The sequence below is a fragment of the Neoarius graeffei genome, chromosome 18 (assembly GCF_027579695.1).
Source record: "Neoarius graeffei isolate fNeoGra1 chromosome 18, fNeoGra1.pri, whole genome shotgun sequence".
NCBI classification, from domain to species: Eukaryota; Metazoa; Chordata; class Actinopteri; order Siluriformes; family Ariidae; genus Neoarius; species Neoarius graeffei.
Window position 1 is genome coordinate 39,411,802 of NC_083586.1, and position 15,343 is coordinate 39,427,144.

A 15,343-nucleotide genomic window follows, 5' to 3' on the forward strand; every position below is an offset into this window, starting at 1 on the left:
TGAGCACAGCCTCTTTTTTAATAGATGATTGTCAGAGATGTTAAGTTAGGGTGACCAGATTTCCCTATTCTGAAACCGGGACACTTTGCGCACGACCATGCTCGTGCACGCACACCTTTTTTTTTTACGTAAACGTGACACTCAGAGAGGTGCTCTTATCATTTTGTTGAAGCTCACATTTATCAACATCTCACATGAAATAAAACAAACAGGCATTTTGTTATCTAGTAGTATAGTGGTATACAGATCAGTTAAATTATGGTCAGACAACAGATTTTGTAATGGCTGAGAATAGGCCAGGCTATGTCCGTAGGCCAAATTTAAACTGATTTATTTCACCTGTTTGTGAGAACACCAAGAAGAATGCATATGCACATGCAGGCTGTATCTCTAAAATTGTATGGACTATAGCATGAACTTAAAAAGTAGATATGTGACCTCAACATAGCCTAGGTCAGAATCAACCTTACTAACCATTCCCCACAACTGAATGAATAAAGCAAGAAGATGTGTACAAAAGTGAACACTTTAATGGAAGATGCAACAAGCTGTTCAACACAGCAATATGGCCAAACTGTCAGAATGGTATGTTAAACAGAAACAAAAAAGAGACAAGTGATTTGAGAATATACACTCAAACAAAACAGCAATAAAGGAGGAGAGGGGTGACAGACCGAGGAAAGCCCCCACAGGAGCGCACATCATTTGCAACATAGGCTACCCAACTCAGTACAAGAACAAAACACTTACAGTGTGTGCAGTAGGCTTCGTGCGCATTGTTCTGCACCTCTCGGAGGAAGGGGTAGGTGCCCTGTAAATCTTTGGAAAAGGTACATTTTCTTTTCGGCATAATTGCTGCGGCATTACTGCTGCTAGCTGCTAGACAAAGAACATTCGCGCCAGTTAATGTTTATTTTATTGTTGCATGGCAACACGCTCTTTTGTCTGGAATAATGTGGCTAAATAAACACCCATGCCACAGGGCCAGGGGGCAGTAACCAGGAAAGTTTGCGATTCCTGTCAGTTCATCAAAATAGTAAATGCAGACATTTCTCCGCTAATGATTCCCACGCTGCTCAGTCGCAAACATCGCGAGTGGCGAAAACCGGGACATATCCGTGTCCCGACAGACTTTTGTCGGGACTCGGGACACACAACCCCAAATCGGGACTGTCCCGGTAAAACCGGGACGTCTGGTCACCCTATGTTAAGTAATGAAGAACTAAGAAAATCACAGTGCTGTGATTATTGAGAATCAAGTGGCCGGTCAACTGTCTGTTACATCAAATGACTAATGCCTTATACACATTTCTGTGTGGGCATTCTGGGCAGATTTTTTTTCTTTCTGCACAGGAGCATAATCAGATGTTCACAACTATGCCCATATGTTGCCTCTAAAGTTAGAGATATAGTGGGTAGTGTTTCCTCTTCACATGATTCAGGAGTTTCAGATTTTCCTGTCTCCATGTGGGTTTCATCTGGGTTCTCCAGTTTCATCCCACCTCTGGGAAACATGCCAGTAGGTGCACTGGTTAAGATAAACCATTCTGTGTGTGTGTGTGTGTGTGTGTGTGTGTGTGTGTGTGTGTGTGTGTGTGTGTGTGTGTGATGTCCATGATGGACTGGTGTCCCATCCAGGATGTAGCCTATTCCCGAAATAGACTCCAGGTCCGAATCCAGATAAAGCACTTAGTGAAGATAAATGAATGAATGACACTTACTGAAATGAAAATTCATCAGAAATAGCCTACACACCTCAGTAGGAGGTGATGAACCCTAGAGTGATAGGTACAAAAATATTTGCCCTGGTGTTGCTTGACTAGGATAAACAGTAATTCATGCAGAAAAACATATAGCATATAAATAGTATACTGTAGTATACTAAAATGTATACTGTTCTTACTCATTAAGTGACATTGGGCAGACCTAACAACCTGTGCCAATGCCCCCCCCCCCCCCGTCTCTTCCCTCTGTCTGTCTCTTTCTGTCGAGTTACATGTCGATCCTGAGACATCAGTGATGCTTTTTGCTCCTTTGACCTGCCTGATCCATCCTGATGCCCTACATCTGGCTGAAGTCTCATCACATCGCTCCTGTTGAGAACAACCCCATATGGACAGTTGAAAGTCGCATTTGGAAGATGGTCTGGACACTTATAGTTTTGCTATTATGGCTGAGGACTACTGGCACGGTGGTGTAGTGGTTAGCGCTGTCGCCTCACAGCAAGACGGTCCTGGGTTCCTGTCATGCGCCGCCCCGGACATCCACTCCGGAGATTATGGATCTCTCATGCCAGCGCCGATCCGGATCTGGGACAGGAATTCCTTCTCACCCGTATTCACTTCCTGGTTTTCAAAGGTGTGTATAAATAAGCCATTTTCAGACTCAGACTTTGCCAGAACATCTTGTTTGCTTCTTTAGCCATTTCTGTGCCTCTCTTACTGTTCATGGTTGTTCTCTCTAGTGACTTGTTCTTGGGTTTTGCACTAGCACTCTTCTGGTTCATGGTATTTTTTGCACTAAGGGTCTTTTCTTGTTCATGTTTTTTTGCACCAGCGTTTTTGTCTTTGCCTGTCTCATGTTTTTGTCAAGTTGTTTGTCTTATTTTGTCTGGACTATTTTTGCCATTTGTTTTTTGTCCTGTTTGTTTACCTTTTTGCCACACCCTTTTTTCCCTGAATTAAATCATATTATTTATTGGATTACTATCTGTGTTCTGCTTGTGGAGCCTAACTTCACCATACCATGGATCCACAAAGTGAGCACAGAAGCACAAGCACAAACGCACTGCCGCACGAAGTGCTGGACAACCCTGATGTTAAAAAGAGTAATGAGCTCATTGCATTCCAAAGTGAGGAGCACAGGCCTCACCCATGGTGCACCAAGGCCTGAAGAGAACCAACGCCCAAAACTGGGTCTGGAGCTACACCACAACCAGCGGACAAAACATCCATCCATCCGTTATCTGTAGCTGCTTATCCTGTCCTACAGGGTCGCAGGCAACCTGGAGCCTATCCCAGCTGACTATGCCTGAGAGGCGGGGTACACCCTGGACAAGTCGCCAGGTTATCGCAGGGCTGACACAGAGACAAACAACCATTCACACTCACATTCACACCTACGGTCAATTTAGAGCCACCAATTAGCCTAACCTGCATGTCTTTGGACTGTCGTGGAAACCGGAGCACCCGGAGGAAACCCAAGCAGACACGGGGAGAACATGCAAACTCCACACAGAAAGACCCTCGTCGGCCGCTGGGCTCGAACCCGGACCTTCTTGCTGTGAGGCAACAGTGCTAACCACTATGCCACTGGCGGACAAAACACTCAAACAAAAAACAAACAGCAAATACACAAACACAAAAATAGGAAAAAATAAAGGAAAATGACGAAAAGCTCCGGTGAGAAGCGGCAGCCAAAACGCGCACAGCGTACTCTCAACCAGAAACGGAAAATTGACTTGACTTTATAGTCCCAGAAAGAGTTTCAGTGCGCCTTGGTGTCGATTTCAAAGCGCGACTCGGTTTAGGAAGCGTCCGTCCAATCTGGCAACCCTGCTCCTCCTCTTCCACCTCCTCCTCCTCCTTCTTCTCCTCTTCATTTGATGAAAGCTTTCAACTCAGTGCGTGTGCACTTTTCGCGACGGTGCGATCGACACTGCGCTCTCCGGAACTTGGAGGAAGAGTTTAATTCTGACTGTCCTGAGAAGAGAAGAAGAGAAGGATTCAGAGTAGAGTGCGCGGAGAGAGAGTGTGTTTTCAGCGATGCGGAGAGGAAACGGATTCTCTGTGGTTTGGCACGGGCTTTCCTGCGCCCTGTTTTTGCTCTGTTTCGGGATGCCGGTCAAGGCGGACATAAGTTGCCGGTTTTGTCAGCCGGTGGGAAAGGGGCGCCCGAGGCAGCTTGTGCTCAACATGGACGCTTCTCTTACTGCAACAGGCGAACTTGGTGGACACGGACATGCTTTCGGCGTTGAGTACAACCGCGCGCCTGCGCCCGAGGCTGAATGGTTGAGTTTATCCAGGCGCAAACGGAATACTCGTGCGCAAGAGCCGCTGGAGACAGCGCGCAGCAGCCGCAACGGAGCGCCACGAAAAGCCTCCACGCGCAGCGCGCGCCCCGGTGCCATCCTAATGACACTGCTGAAGGAAGAGCGCGCGCGCAGAATGCGCAGGGACTCCCCAGCATCCCGACGGGTTCGAGGTGAAAGATCACTCAGGTGGAGTAAAGATGAGTTGCAACTCACCAGCTCGACATTCGCCCTGAGCGGAGATTCGGCTCACAACCAAGCCATGGTGCACTGGTCCGGCCAGAACAGCAGCGTGAGTCTTATAACTTACTCATCCCAGAAAGCATTAGGTTCCCTCATCCTCTCCATCATCAGCATCTCTTCATGCAAAACAGACAAAAGTGCGTGCGCACTCTGTCCCCTGTGCGCAGTCCGATATATCGTTTCTGCACCGCGGTCCTGGACTTTGTGATCACAATCTTAAAATTAGACATTACCGATATGGTGCAGTGAGCATCCTGATTTATCAGACACATTGGAGAATTTTTGAGTTCATTTTGCAGCTTCAATCAGCGCACTCTTTCTTCTACATCTATATAGGCTTGATGGAGATAGAACAGGTTGAGCTGATAGGGCCTTGCCCCAGGACCACTTTGGTAGTATTGGGGCTCAAACCCCTGACCCTCTGATCAGTAACCCAGAACCATTAAAGAATGCACCGAGTAGATCTTTACTCAAGTCAAATCAGGAGTTCACTGTGCATTTCAATCCTCATCTGTCCATCATTCAAACCTGGCCTGATATTTTGCCCTTATCATGCAGCTCTAATGCACAAATGCACGGCTTGTTTATATCCTGTGGAACCTTGTCTCATTAACTATTTATACAGATTTGACCAAGCAAGAGGTTTTGTCACTGAATTTCAAGTTATTAAAGCTCTTAGAAAAGGTATGGCTTCAAGACATATCTCTAAACCACAAACTTAACCTTTGTAAGTTTTTATTCTCGGTTTGCTCTGAGCTTTTCGTTTTTTATCTGATGATATGGATGACTCAGAGTATCAGCTGAAAATCAATCTTATCTAAATCAGATACTAGATACTGATATCCTTTTAAGTCAACTTTATGCAAGCCAAATTATGCCAGATTCATGTTTGGCTTTAAGACAAAGGATCAATGGAGCGCAAGTCAATATCATACAGCAGAAAAATACGAATACAGGAAAACCTGTTGACTCTGATCTTGTATCATATCAGCACAACGTTTCTGGTTAGTGTTGGGCCTGTTGCTGAAACTCAGTCCTGTTTTTAGCTATGTGAACTGAGTGAAGCGAATTCTTACAAAATTGCATGAGACCATGGCGGTCTTGTGTTTGTGTGGGATTTTAGGTGATGCGTACATAAATTTGGATCAGATCACATTGTGTCTTAGTCAGACATTATGTTTAAAATTCATGTCAGTCCTATTTAACACTCGATTGTACAAATTTGGACACTGATTTTGTCTTAAAGCAATTAGAAATTCTTCGAACTCGAATAATGTTATTTTGAGAAAAGCTTCCAAACAAAATTCTCTTGTGAATTTAAACACTTCACAAACACAAATTGCTGTAAAACTGCATGGTTTTATTTTTTATTTGTTTTTCCCTTCTGGCTAGACTCAGGAACAGCTAATTCTTTATTAGTCACAGTACAATTATGGTTCAGTGTTGGATTCTGCAAACTTTAGGCCAGAATAAAGATGGACTCTGATAAGTCCTGTCATTTCTTCTTCTGCAGGTGCAAAAATCTGTCTTTTTTTTTTTTTTTTGGCTCTTCCAAGCCTGAGCGTCTTTGTTACACACCTTAATTGAATTTTCCCCATTTTGCAGTGTGAATAGCAAGAATCAATACATGAACTTTTTGGGGAGGATTTTTTATTCTCCTGTAAGTATGCAAGACCTAGACGAGAAGCTTAGAAGGGGTTGAATAATAATAATAATAATAATAATAATAATAATAAAAAGCATGTGTTAAAATTCCAGTCTTTCTGTATGGGATAATGCAGCACAGAAAGTATTCGTAACTGTGTGAATGCATCACTAAACAAAAGGGGAGGCTTTTAATGGCTGTGTCATGCACAAATGTAAATAGTTATTAATGGAGGTATAAAGCTGTGGAGTGTTTACACAGACGCGAGGAAGGTTTATACACTAATGTGGAAAGAAAGTGTGTGTGTGTGTGTGTGTGTGCGCATGTGGTGCAGCTCATGGAAGGGTCGGTCATCTGCTTTCTCACCACAGTCTTGCCACCATTCTTCACACACACACACACACACACACACACACACACACACACACACACACACACACACACACATACACACACTTACTTCCACTGAGACAGATGGACCACACTCCTGAAGATGCCCAGAATCATGTTTCTCTCCACAGCTTCTACATGCAGCAGGGCTTGCTGATAATTTAATAATAATAATAATAATAATAATAATAATAATAATGTAAGCTGATTCTTGTAATGATGATGGATTGCTGCCGTTATCTTGAAGTGTCGTTATCTTAAAGGATGTGATGATGAGCCAAAATTATTTAGTTCCAGGGTTTAGAGCTTCTCTCCTGTAATAGTTAAAGCTTTCTCATCCATAACTAGCATTAATTAAATTTAATTAAATTAGTGTTGATTAACTGAATAGTTTGGTTTAAATTAGTTGAGTTAGTGTTGGGTGATATGATGATATCGATATTGTGATAAATTATGTCACAGTGCACTTTTCTGAGATCGCAAATACTATGATGATATTTTTTTAATTCTAAAAGTACAAACTGACTTGAAGGAGGTGATTTGATAAACTTTTGTACTTGAAAGGTGCTTTTTTGGTGTAAAAATTTTCTCATCTCATTTCATTATCTCTAGCCGCTTTATCCTGTTCTACAGGGTCGCAGGCAAGCTGGAGCCTATCCCAGCTGACTACGGGCGAAAGGCGGGGTACACCCTGGACAAGTCGCCAGGTCATCACAGGGCTGACACATAGACACAGACAACCATTCACACTCACATTCACACCTACGGTCAATTTAGAGTCACCAGTTAACCTAACCTGCATATCTTTGGACTGTGGGGGAAACCGGAGCACCCGGAGGAAACCCACGCGGACACGAGGAGAACATGCAAACTCCGCACAGAAAGGCCCTCGCCGGCCACGGGGCTCGAACCTGGACCTTCTTGCTGTGAGGCGACAGCGCTAACCACTACACCACCATGCCACCTGTAAAAAATTTATTTTTTAATATATAAACCTGCTGTATTGCTGGCAGTTTGTGAGCAACCCTATATATCATAGGAACATCTTCAAGAATTGTGATATTATCTATTTATTTATTTATTTTTAAAAATCATATTGCCCACCCATAAGATCAATAAACATCCTTACCGTCAGGTGTCAGCGGTTTTCTGATTATTTTGTCCCTTGATCTCAAAAGTAACTGATTAAATTGTAATTGTATTTTCATTTCATGGTAAAATATTTATTCCTGAATATGTGTTCAGGTATTGTAATATTTTATTTAACCATATTTTTCAACCCTCAATGGATGAAAAATTAGAATAGCATGTACGTTACAAGCTTGAATCAATTCTGATTTTTTTTACGTTTTGTTTGTGAATGACTGTATGTTGATGCTTGAAGATGGTTCTTATTCCTTAAAGTGTGTAGAAACGAACACAGATTTAAATGCAAAATGTTGAATCAGCTTCATCTGCAGGGAAACTAGTTCTTGCCCATTAGTTCTTTATTTACATTGCATGTGATACACACCAATTTATGCACATATACATCTAAATTCAATAAAACATACCCTAATTGATGCAGGAGTTGCAATAGTGAGCGAGTAAAAGGAAAGTATTCAGTAGGCAGTCCATGATCCTGGAGTGAAGAGGCGCTTTGTTCGAGGTTGGTGGAAAAAAAAAAAGTCCCCCCCCCCCAAGCTCTTGAGAGATCAAGAGTAAAATGGTATCAAAATCAAAATGGAAGAGTCTCCCAATGGTATTTATGTGAAATATTTATAACTAGATTTTATTCACTTTCGAACAAGAACACTTCAGATGTAATAAAAGCTTTATTTATAAACATAGGTGCTTCCATCCTAAAAAATAAATAAATAAATAAAAATCCTTAATACATATAAACACAGTGCTGAAAGAATTGAATCCGCCATTAAAAAGCAGAGTAAAATGAACCAAATCATGTCGAGCCTGTTTTGCTGCAGATTTATAATTATATAATTTACAAAAAATGTCTGATGATTTCCATGCGTATTTACATAAGTAGCTGATCTGAACAAGAGTCCTCATTCAGGTCAGAGCATCATAGTGGACGTGAATGCACCTATCACCTGCTACTGGTTAACTGAAGGACTGATACTGGCCAGTCATACTTGAAAGAAAAAAAAATAAAAATAAAAAAATCCATCATTTTAGTGGCAAAATAAATGAGCAAGTATCACAAGCTTTAATCATGGAAATGATTTGCATTGGAGATTACCTAACCTCTCATCAGTCGATCGGATCAAGACGAGAAGGCAGATGAGCCCAGATCCGCAGCTTTGGCAGTTGTTATAGTTATTACTGGCAAAAGAGCTGTGTGGGTGCGAGGAAAAAAAAATACCACTGATATGCATATAAACAATAAAGTGTCATAGAAGACTTCATTTTAAGGCAATATATTTTTATTCTATCTACATTGACTGTATATGAGCAATCTCATGCACCCACTGGCTACTCTACTACTAGGATATCAGCTCATATACCGTGAGTAGAGAAAAACAAAATGGAAGAATGTTTTGCTGAACCAACCAAGGACAAAATAAAAACTGTACTTGAGAAAAAAAAAGCAACAAAATATGGAATGAAAGTATTTGATGGTAAGAACATATCCTTTTATTTTTCAAGAATTATAATTATTGCATTTTTCACAAATTGCTACTGTCATTTCGCCGGTTTGTTTACATTCTAAGCAGAAATGATTTTGTCGGACATTTGTATAAAGTTTTTATTTATCAGATTTGCAAAAAATAACAATAAAAATGCTCTGTTTCTCAAAGCCCAGTGAATGTGCATAGAATAAAACAGTTATTCCACTCAATCTCGTCGTACATGGCTTATAGCCAACTCGCTATGCGCCTCGTCAGCTATTAGCTCATGTACGACTCGATTTCATTGAATAATTGTTAAGTATCCCTGTTCAGATGGAATTCCTTTTGCATAGGAAGTAGGCTGATAACATTATTGCTGAAATGTAATAATAATAATAATAATAATAATAATAATTCTGTTTTTATATAAATAAAGTTTGCTAGAGGTGCTGTTATAGAAATAAAATGATATAAAGTAATGTAATAGAATGCACAGGATAAACTGGAAGGTGTAGTGAAAATATAAGTCCAAAAATAAGCATAAAGAGAGTTCGAAAGTAATAAAAGGAAAATTAAAGGACAAATATCAAAACAATGGAATACATTGCCAAATTTATTAATAAATAAATAAATAAATAAATAAAATACTAAAGCGCTAGATCTTTATCAAATCTATATTGGAATGCCAAATTAAAATGATACTAGATACATATTGGCATGTTAATAAAGACATAAGAATAGTGTTTGAGTGTTTTCGTAAGTTTGTACTCACTCCATTAAGAACTCTTTTGTGTTGTCTCTATCATATGTCATATTTCATGGATGGAGTGTGAAATTTGCACAAAAGCCAGACAAATTTGAATGATAAGTCTCAAAGCCCTTAATTCTCTGAACTGTAATCCTCTCTCAGTTCCAGTTTTTTTTATTTAAAATTTTTAAGTTTCTTTTTTTAAAGTTTGGCATATGAATAACTTCATATTTATACTATCAGTTATTTCTAATTGTGAAATAGATAGCTAATTTAAAATTGTATTGACATGGACAGTACAGTTGTGAGCTCAGTGTGATAATTATGCTGCCATGTCAACATAATTGATATGCATGCAGTGCCGTCTTTGAAGGAGAACTGAAGGCAAATTTTTTATTATCAAAATTCTGTTTATGTCATTTTATTAAATATAGGAATGCATTTTTGACAGCTATTTTTTCACTACTATAGCAAGTTATGAGTGTTTGAAATACGCTATGTAATATATCAGTCCATATGTCAAAGCAATGGCCGTAAACGAGATTCATTGAGACCTGTGCGAGACATCGTAGGACGGAAGTAAAACGTACAGCGCAAATCAAAGTGACATACAAATGCCAGCATTGTCAAAAGATGCGCGCGCCCTCCTTCGAATGCTGATGTAATCAAGCCGGAAGTTTTGTTTGTTTTGATAGCAATCAGGAAAGTTTGAAAAAAGTCAGCAGTAATCGTCATTTAAACTCGTTTTTGTGCAATATTTTGTTTGGAAAACAGTTCATTTGGTGGAATAAATGTGACACAAGATGCCGAGTACGTGTTTTGCACCTAGTTGTGGTCTGGCTGAGGGCCTCTACATGCTCTTGCGACAAGGCTTTCGCAGATAGCTTTTCGCAGACAGTTGTAATTTATCGTTGAGCGGGGAGTAATAGGCGTGCGCGATGTTATTCACCGCCACAACGCAAGGGGGCGCAAAGTCGCAAAATCGCTCGGAGTAGTTGGTGGGTGTGGTTAGTGGAGTGTTTATCCTCCGGTTACTTATAATGACTAGAACTGGAGTCGTATAGATGTACGTACTTCCTCACTTCCTCGATCAACCGCTCTTTGTGCTGCTCCATCTTCGCTCGTGTTTTTAAAAATGGCGGTAGTGAAAACAAACCAAACCGGGAAAGTAGGGAAGCGGAAGTGCGTGTACAGCGGATGTAGAGTGGACCAATCAGAGCCCTCTTGTCTGCGATGCTGTCTGCGAGGCTTCTGCGGTGGTCACAATTTTTGGGAGGTGCGCGCAGAGCGTCTGCGAAGGGGGGGGGCTACGCAGACGCCATCTGCGTCACCATCTGCGAGGACTGCGTTGTCAGCATAAATTGGCCTTGACACTTCACATTTTGAAGTCTCGCACAAGTCTTGTGAAGATCGCGCAGATAAGCGACGCCTGCCATGGACCAAACGAGCTAAATTCAACATGGCTATAAACCGAATAGGCCGAGAAGTATAATATTTAATTGCAATTAGTTGTCAATACGAGTCATGAAATAAGGTTAGTAAAACCAAAAAACTTAATTGAATAACATGTTAATTAAGAAATAAAGCAAGTTTAAAAATGACTTCAGTTCTCCTTTAAGTTTGGCACCTTGATAGAATGGCTGTCTCTTCTGACCAAATGCAGGTGTAATGTTTAGGGATAGGGCGGCACGGTGGTGTAGTGGTTAGCGCTGTTGCCTCACAGCAAGAAGGTCCGGGTTCAAGCCCTGTGGCTGGCGAGGGCCTTTCTGTGCGGAGTTTGCATGTTGTCCGCGTGGGTTTCCTTTTGAGATCAAGGGACAAAATAATCAGAAAACCGCTGACACCTGACGGTAAGGATGTTTATTGATCTTATGGGTGGGCAATATGATTTTTAAAAATAAATAAATAAATAGATAATATCACAATTCTTGAAGATGTTCCTATGATATATAGGGTTGCTCACAAACTGCCAGCAATACAGCAGGTTTATATATTAAAAATAAATTTTTTACAGGCGGCATGGTGGTGTAGTGGTTAGCGCTGTCGCCTCACAGCAAGAAGGTCCAGGTTCGAGCCCCGTGGCCGGCGAGGGCCTTTCTGTGCGGAGTTTGCATGTTCTCCCCGTGTCCGCGTGGGTTTCCTCCGGGTGCTCCGGTTTCCCCCACAGTCCAAAGACATGCAGGTTAGGTTAACTGGTGACTCTAAATTGACCGTAGGTGTGAATGTGAGTGTGAATGGTTGTCTGTGTCTATGTGTCAGCCCTGTGATGACCTGGCGACTTGTCCAGGGTGTACCCCGCCTTTCGCCCGTAGTCAGCTGGGATAGGCTCCAGCTTGCCTGCGACCCTGTAGAACAGGATAAAGCGGCTAGAGATAATGAGATGAGATGAGATGAGATGTTTAGGGATGTATGGTATGAGTACAACATGAGTAACCGTTAGTCAATCAAGGGCATCGTGGAACAATTTATTTAGCTCGGTTTATGTTGGTGTACTGCTTGTAATGATCCTGTAATGCTGAGTTTTATGTTTGTGATGGCATAGCGTTTAAACAGTATCGTTAATAAAGCGTGTGGGAAAGTAAGTGCACATTGCTCAGTGCTCACATAATTGAAGTGCTCTCATACATGACATCGTCTCTGCACACTCAATTTGGTGGTCTGTGTTTGCAAATTCCTTTGTATATGTGAATTTTAATGATAATTTTTAGCATACTGCATTGTGTGCTTAGATTGGCCTATCCATCCAGCCATCCATTATCTGTAATCACTTATCCTGTGCAGGGTCGCAGGCAAGCTGGAGCCTGTCCCAGCTGACTATGGGCAAAAGGCAGGGTACACCCTGGACAGGTCGCCAGGTCATCACAAGGCTGACACAGAGACAAACAACCATTCACACTCACATTCACACATACAGTCAATTTAGAGCCACCAATTAGCCTAACCTGCATGTCTTTGGACTGTGGGGAAACCGAAGCACCTGGAGGAAGCCCATGCAGACACGGGGAGAATATGCAAACTCCACACAGAAAGGCCCCCGTCGGCCACTGGGCTCAAACCCAGGACTTTCTTGCTGTGAGGTGACAGTGCTCACCACTACAACACCGTGCTGCCCCTAGGCTTTGGATGTTGGTATCAGAGCATTTTTACGAGTATGGTATTAAGACCAATATCAGTATCAATTCATCCTGAGTAATGATAAGAGTATTGTGTCTGTTGGATATAGCGATATATAATATAACTCATTCGGGACATGTATTTTTGTCTAATCATTTCTAATCATTTTTGATTGACTAATTAAGCAAACCAGAGCTGATTATTTTTTTCTGGCAGTGCTTCAGGCAGTCAGTAACAAGCGAAGTGCAAAAAAGTTCTAGTTAACATTGCAAAATGCACCACCAACACCAATTGTCGCACACACGAGACTAGCTTCCGTTGCCGTCACAGCATACTAAAATCTATTTTTGGCTGCTTTTTTGCATGCAAAGTGTGAGAAGTGCTACATTTGCAGGAATAATGAGGGAGAATAGGTCGGATTTTGCAAAGCTCAGTCTCTGGCTTTCATCCTTCTTCCTGAAAACATGCCTAATTGGATGGTTTGCAAGATGCAGTCCAGAGTCAGCACAGTTCAAACAGCAAACACGTAACAGCAAGGTGTTTTTCAGAGTTTAAAAAGTCATAACAAATTGTGGTGTTCACACAAGTATCTTTTCTTTTTTATACAAAGACCTTGCATACTTGTTTATCTTGGCTTCACGTTGTAAGTACTTATGCAGTGCTGAACCACTCTCAGTCAGGTAGTGAAACACTTTTCAACTCAATATTAGAACATTTTCATGGTATAAGCGTATGGTAATAAACCAACTTAACTTCCAACAAGCCCTTCCTGGATTGTAAACTTGATACTGAAATTGATTTCCTAAATAAATATACAGTATATACAGTGGTGCTTGAAAGTTTGTGAACCCTTTCGAATTTTCTATATTTCTGCATAAATATGACCTAAAACATCATCAGATTTTCACACAAGTCCTAAAAGTAGATAAAGAGAACCCAGTTAAACAAATGAGACAAATATATTATACTTGTTAATTTATTTATTGAGGAAAATGATCTAATATTACATATCTGTGAGTGGCAAAAGTATGCGAACCTTTGCTTTCAGTATCTGGTGTGACCCCCTTGTGCAGCAATAACTGCAACTATTACGTTTCTGGTAACTGTTGATCAGTCCTGCACACTGGCTTGGAGGAATTTTAGTCCATTCCTCCATACAGAACAGCTTCAATTCTGGGATGTTGGTGGGTTTCTTCACATGAACTGCTCGTTTCAGGTCCTTCCACAACATTTTAATTGGATTAAGGTCAGCACTTTGACTTGACCATTCCAAAACATTAACTTTATTCTTCTTTAACCATTCTTTGGTAGAACGACTTGTGTGCTTAGGGTCGTTGTCTTGCTGCATGACCCACCTTCTGTTGAGATTCAGTTCATGAACAGATGTCCTGATATTTTCTTTTAGAATTTGCTGGTATAATTCAGAATTCATTGTTCCATCAATGATGGCAAGCCATCCTGGCCCAGATGCAGCAAAACAGGCCCAAACCATGATACTACCACCACCATGTTTCACAGATGGGATAAGGTTCTTATGCTGGAATGCAGTGTTTTCCTTTCTCCAAACATAACACTTCTCATTTAAACCAAAAAGTTCTATTTTGGTCTCATCCATCCACAAAACATTTTTCCAATAGCCTTCTGGCTTGTCCACATGATCTTTAGCAAACTGCAGACGAGCAGCAATGTTCTTTATGGAGAGCAGTTGCTTTCTCCTTGCAACCCTCCCATGCACACCATTGTTGTTCAGTGTTCTCTTGATGGTGGACTCATGAACATTAACATTAGCCAATGTGAGAGAAGCCTTCAGTTGCTTAGAATTTACCCTGGGGTCCTTTGTGACCTTGCTGACTATTACACGGCTTGCTCTTGGGCTACATCCACACGACAACGACAACGAGATGTTATTTAAAAATATATCGCATCCAAATGGGCAACGATCAGTAAAATATCAGGTCCATATGGCAACGCAACGCTTGCTGAAAACGATGCAATACACATACCACACCTCTAGGGGCGCTGTAAGACAGTCCCTTCGGAGACACCAGAACAATAGAAGAAGTAAGGACGCATGCGCATAAACTATTATGCGCGAGACTTCATATTAGCCACAAAGTCAGGAAAATCTGTTCGTAAAATTACATTATAATGACCAAATACAATGAAAAGTATTTTTCCAGTCTCACCTGTGAAAGGTAATCCCATGTGATCTCGTTTGGACGGCAAACCTGTTGGTACAGTTAAACGCAGCTAATCTTTATTCTCCGCTTTGACCTCTCCAATATGGCGGCCAGGATGACGTATGATTCTACGCAGAAGGTGGCGTCTTTAATGGTCTGGAATAAATTGAATGCTACACGTTGATGGATTAATTTGTTGTTTCTCACCTGTGAAAGGTAATCCCATGTGATCTCGTTTGGACGGTAAACCTGTTGGTACAGTTAAACGCAGCACATGAATCTTTATTCTCCGCTTTGACCTATCCAATATGGCGGCGAGGATGACGTATGATTCTACGCGGAAGGCGGCGTCTTTAATGGTCCGGAATAAATTGAATGCTACAC

The 15,343-nt window shown here is 41.3% G+C and overlaps 1 protein-coding gene across 2 annotated transcripts in view; it reads left to right on the forward strand.

The window, feature by feature from the left end:
- Positions 1-3,734: 3,734 nt before the first annotated feature.
- Positions 3,735-15,343, forward strand: part of LOC132866184 (VPS10 domain-containing receptor SorCS1) — a 508,739-nt gene continuing 497,130 nt past the window's right edge. For both annotated transcript variants that reach the window (XM_060898794.1, XM_060898795.1), the window contains exon 1: positions 3,735-4,322. In XM_060898794.1, the coding sequence (XP_060754777.1) occupies positions 3,765-4,322 (558 nt within the window). In that variant the 5' untranslated portion in view covers positions 3,735-3,764. The remainder of the gene's footprint in view (positions 4,323-15,343) is intronic.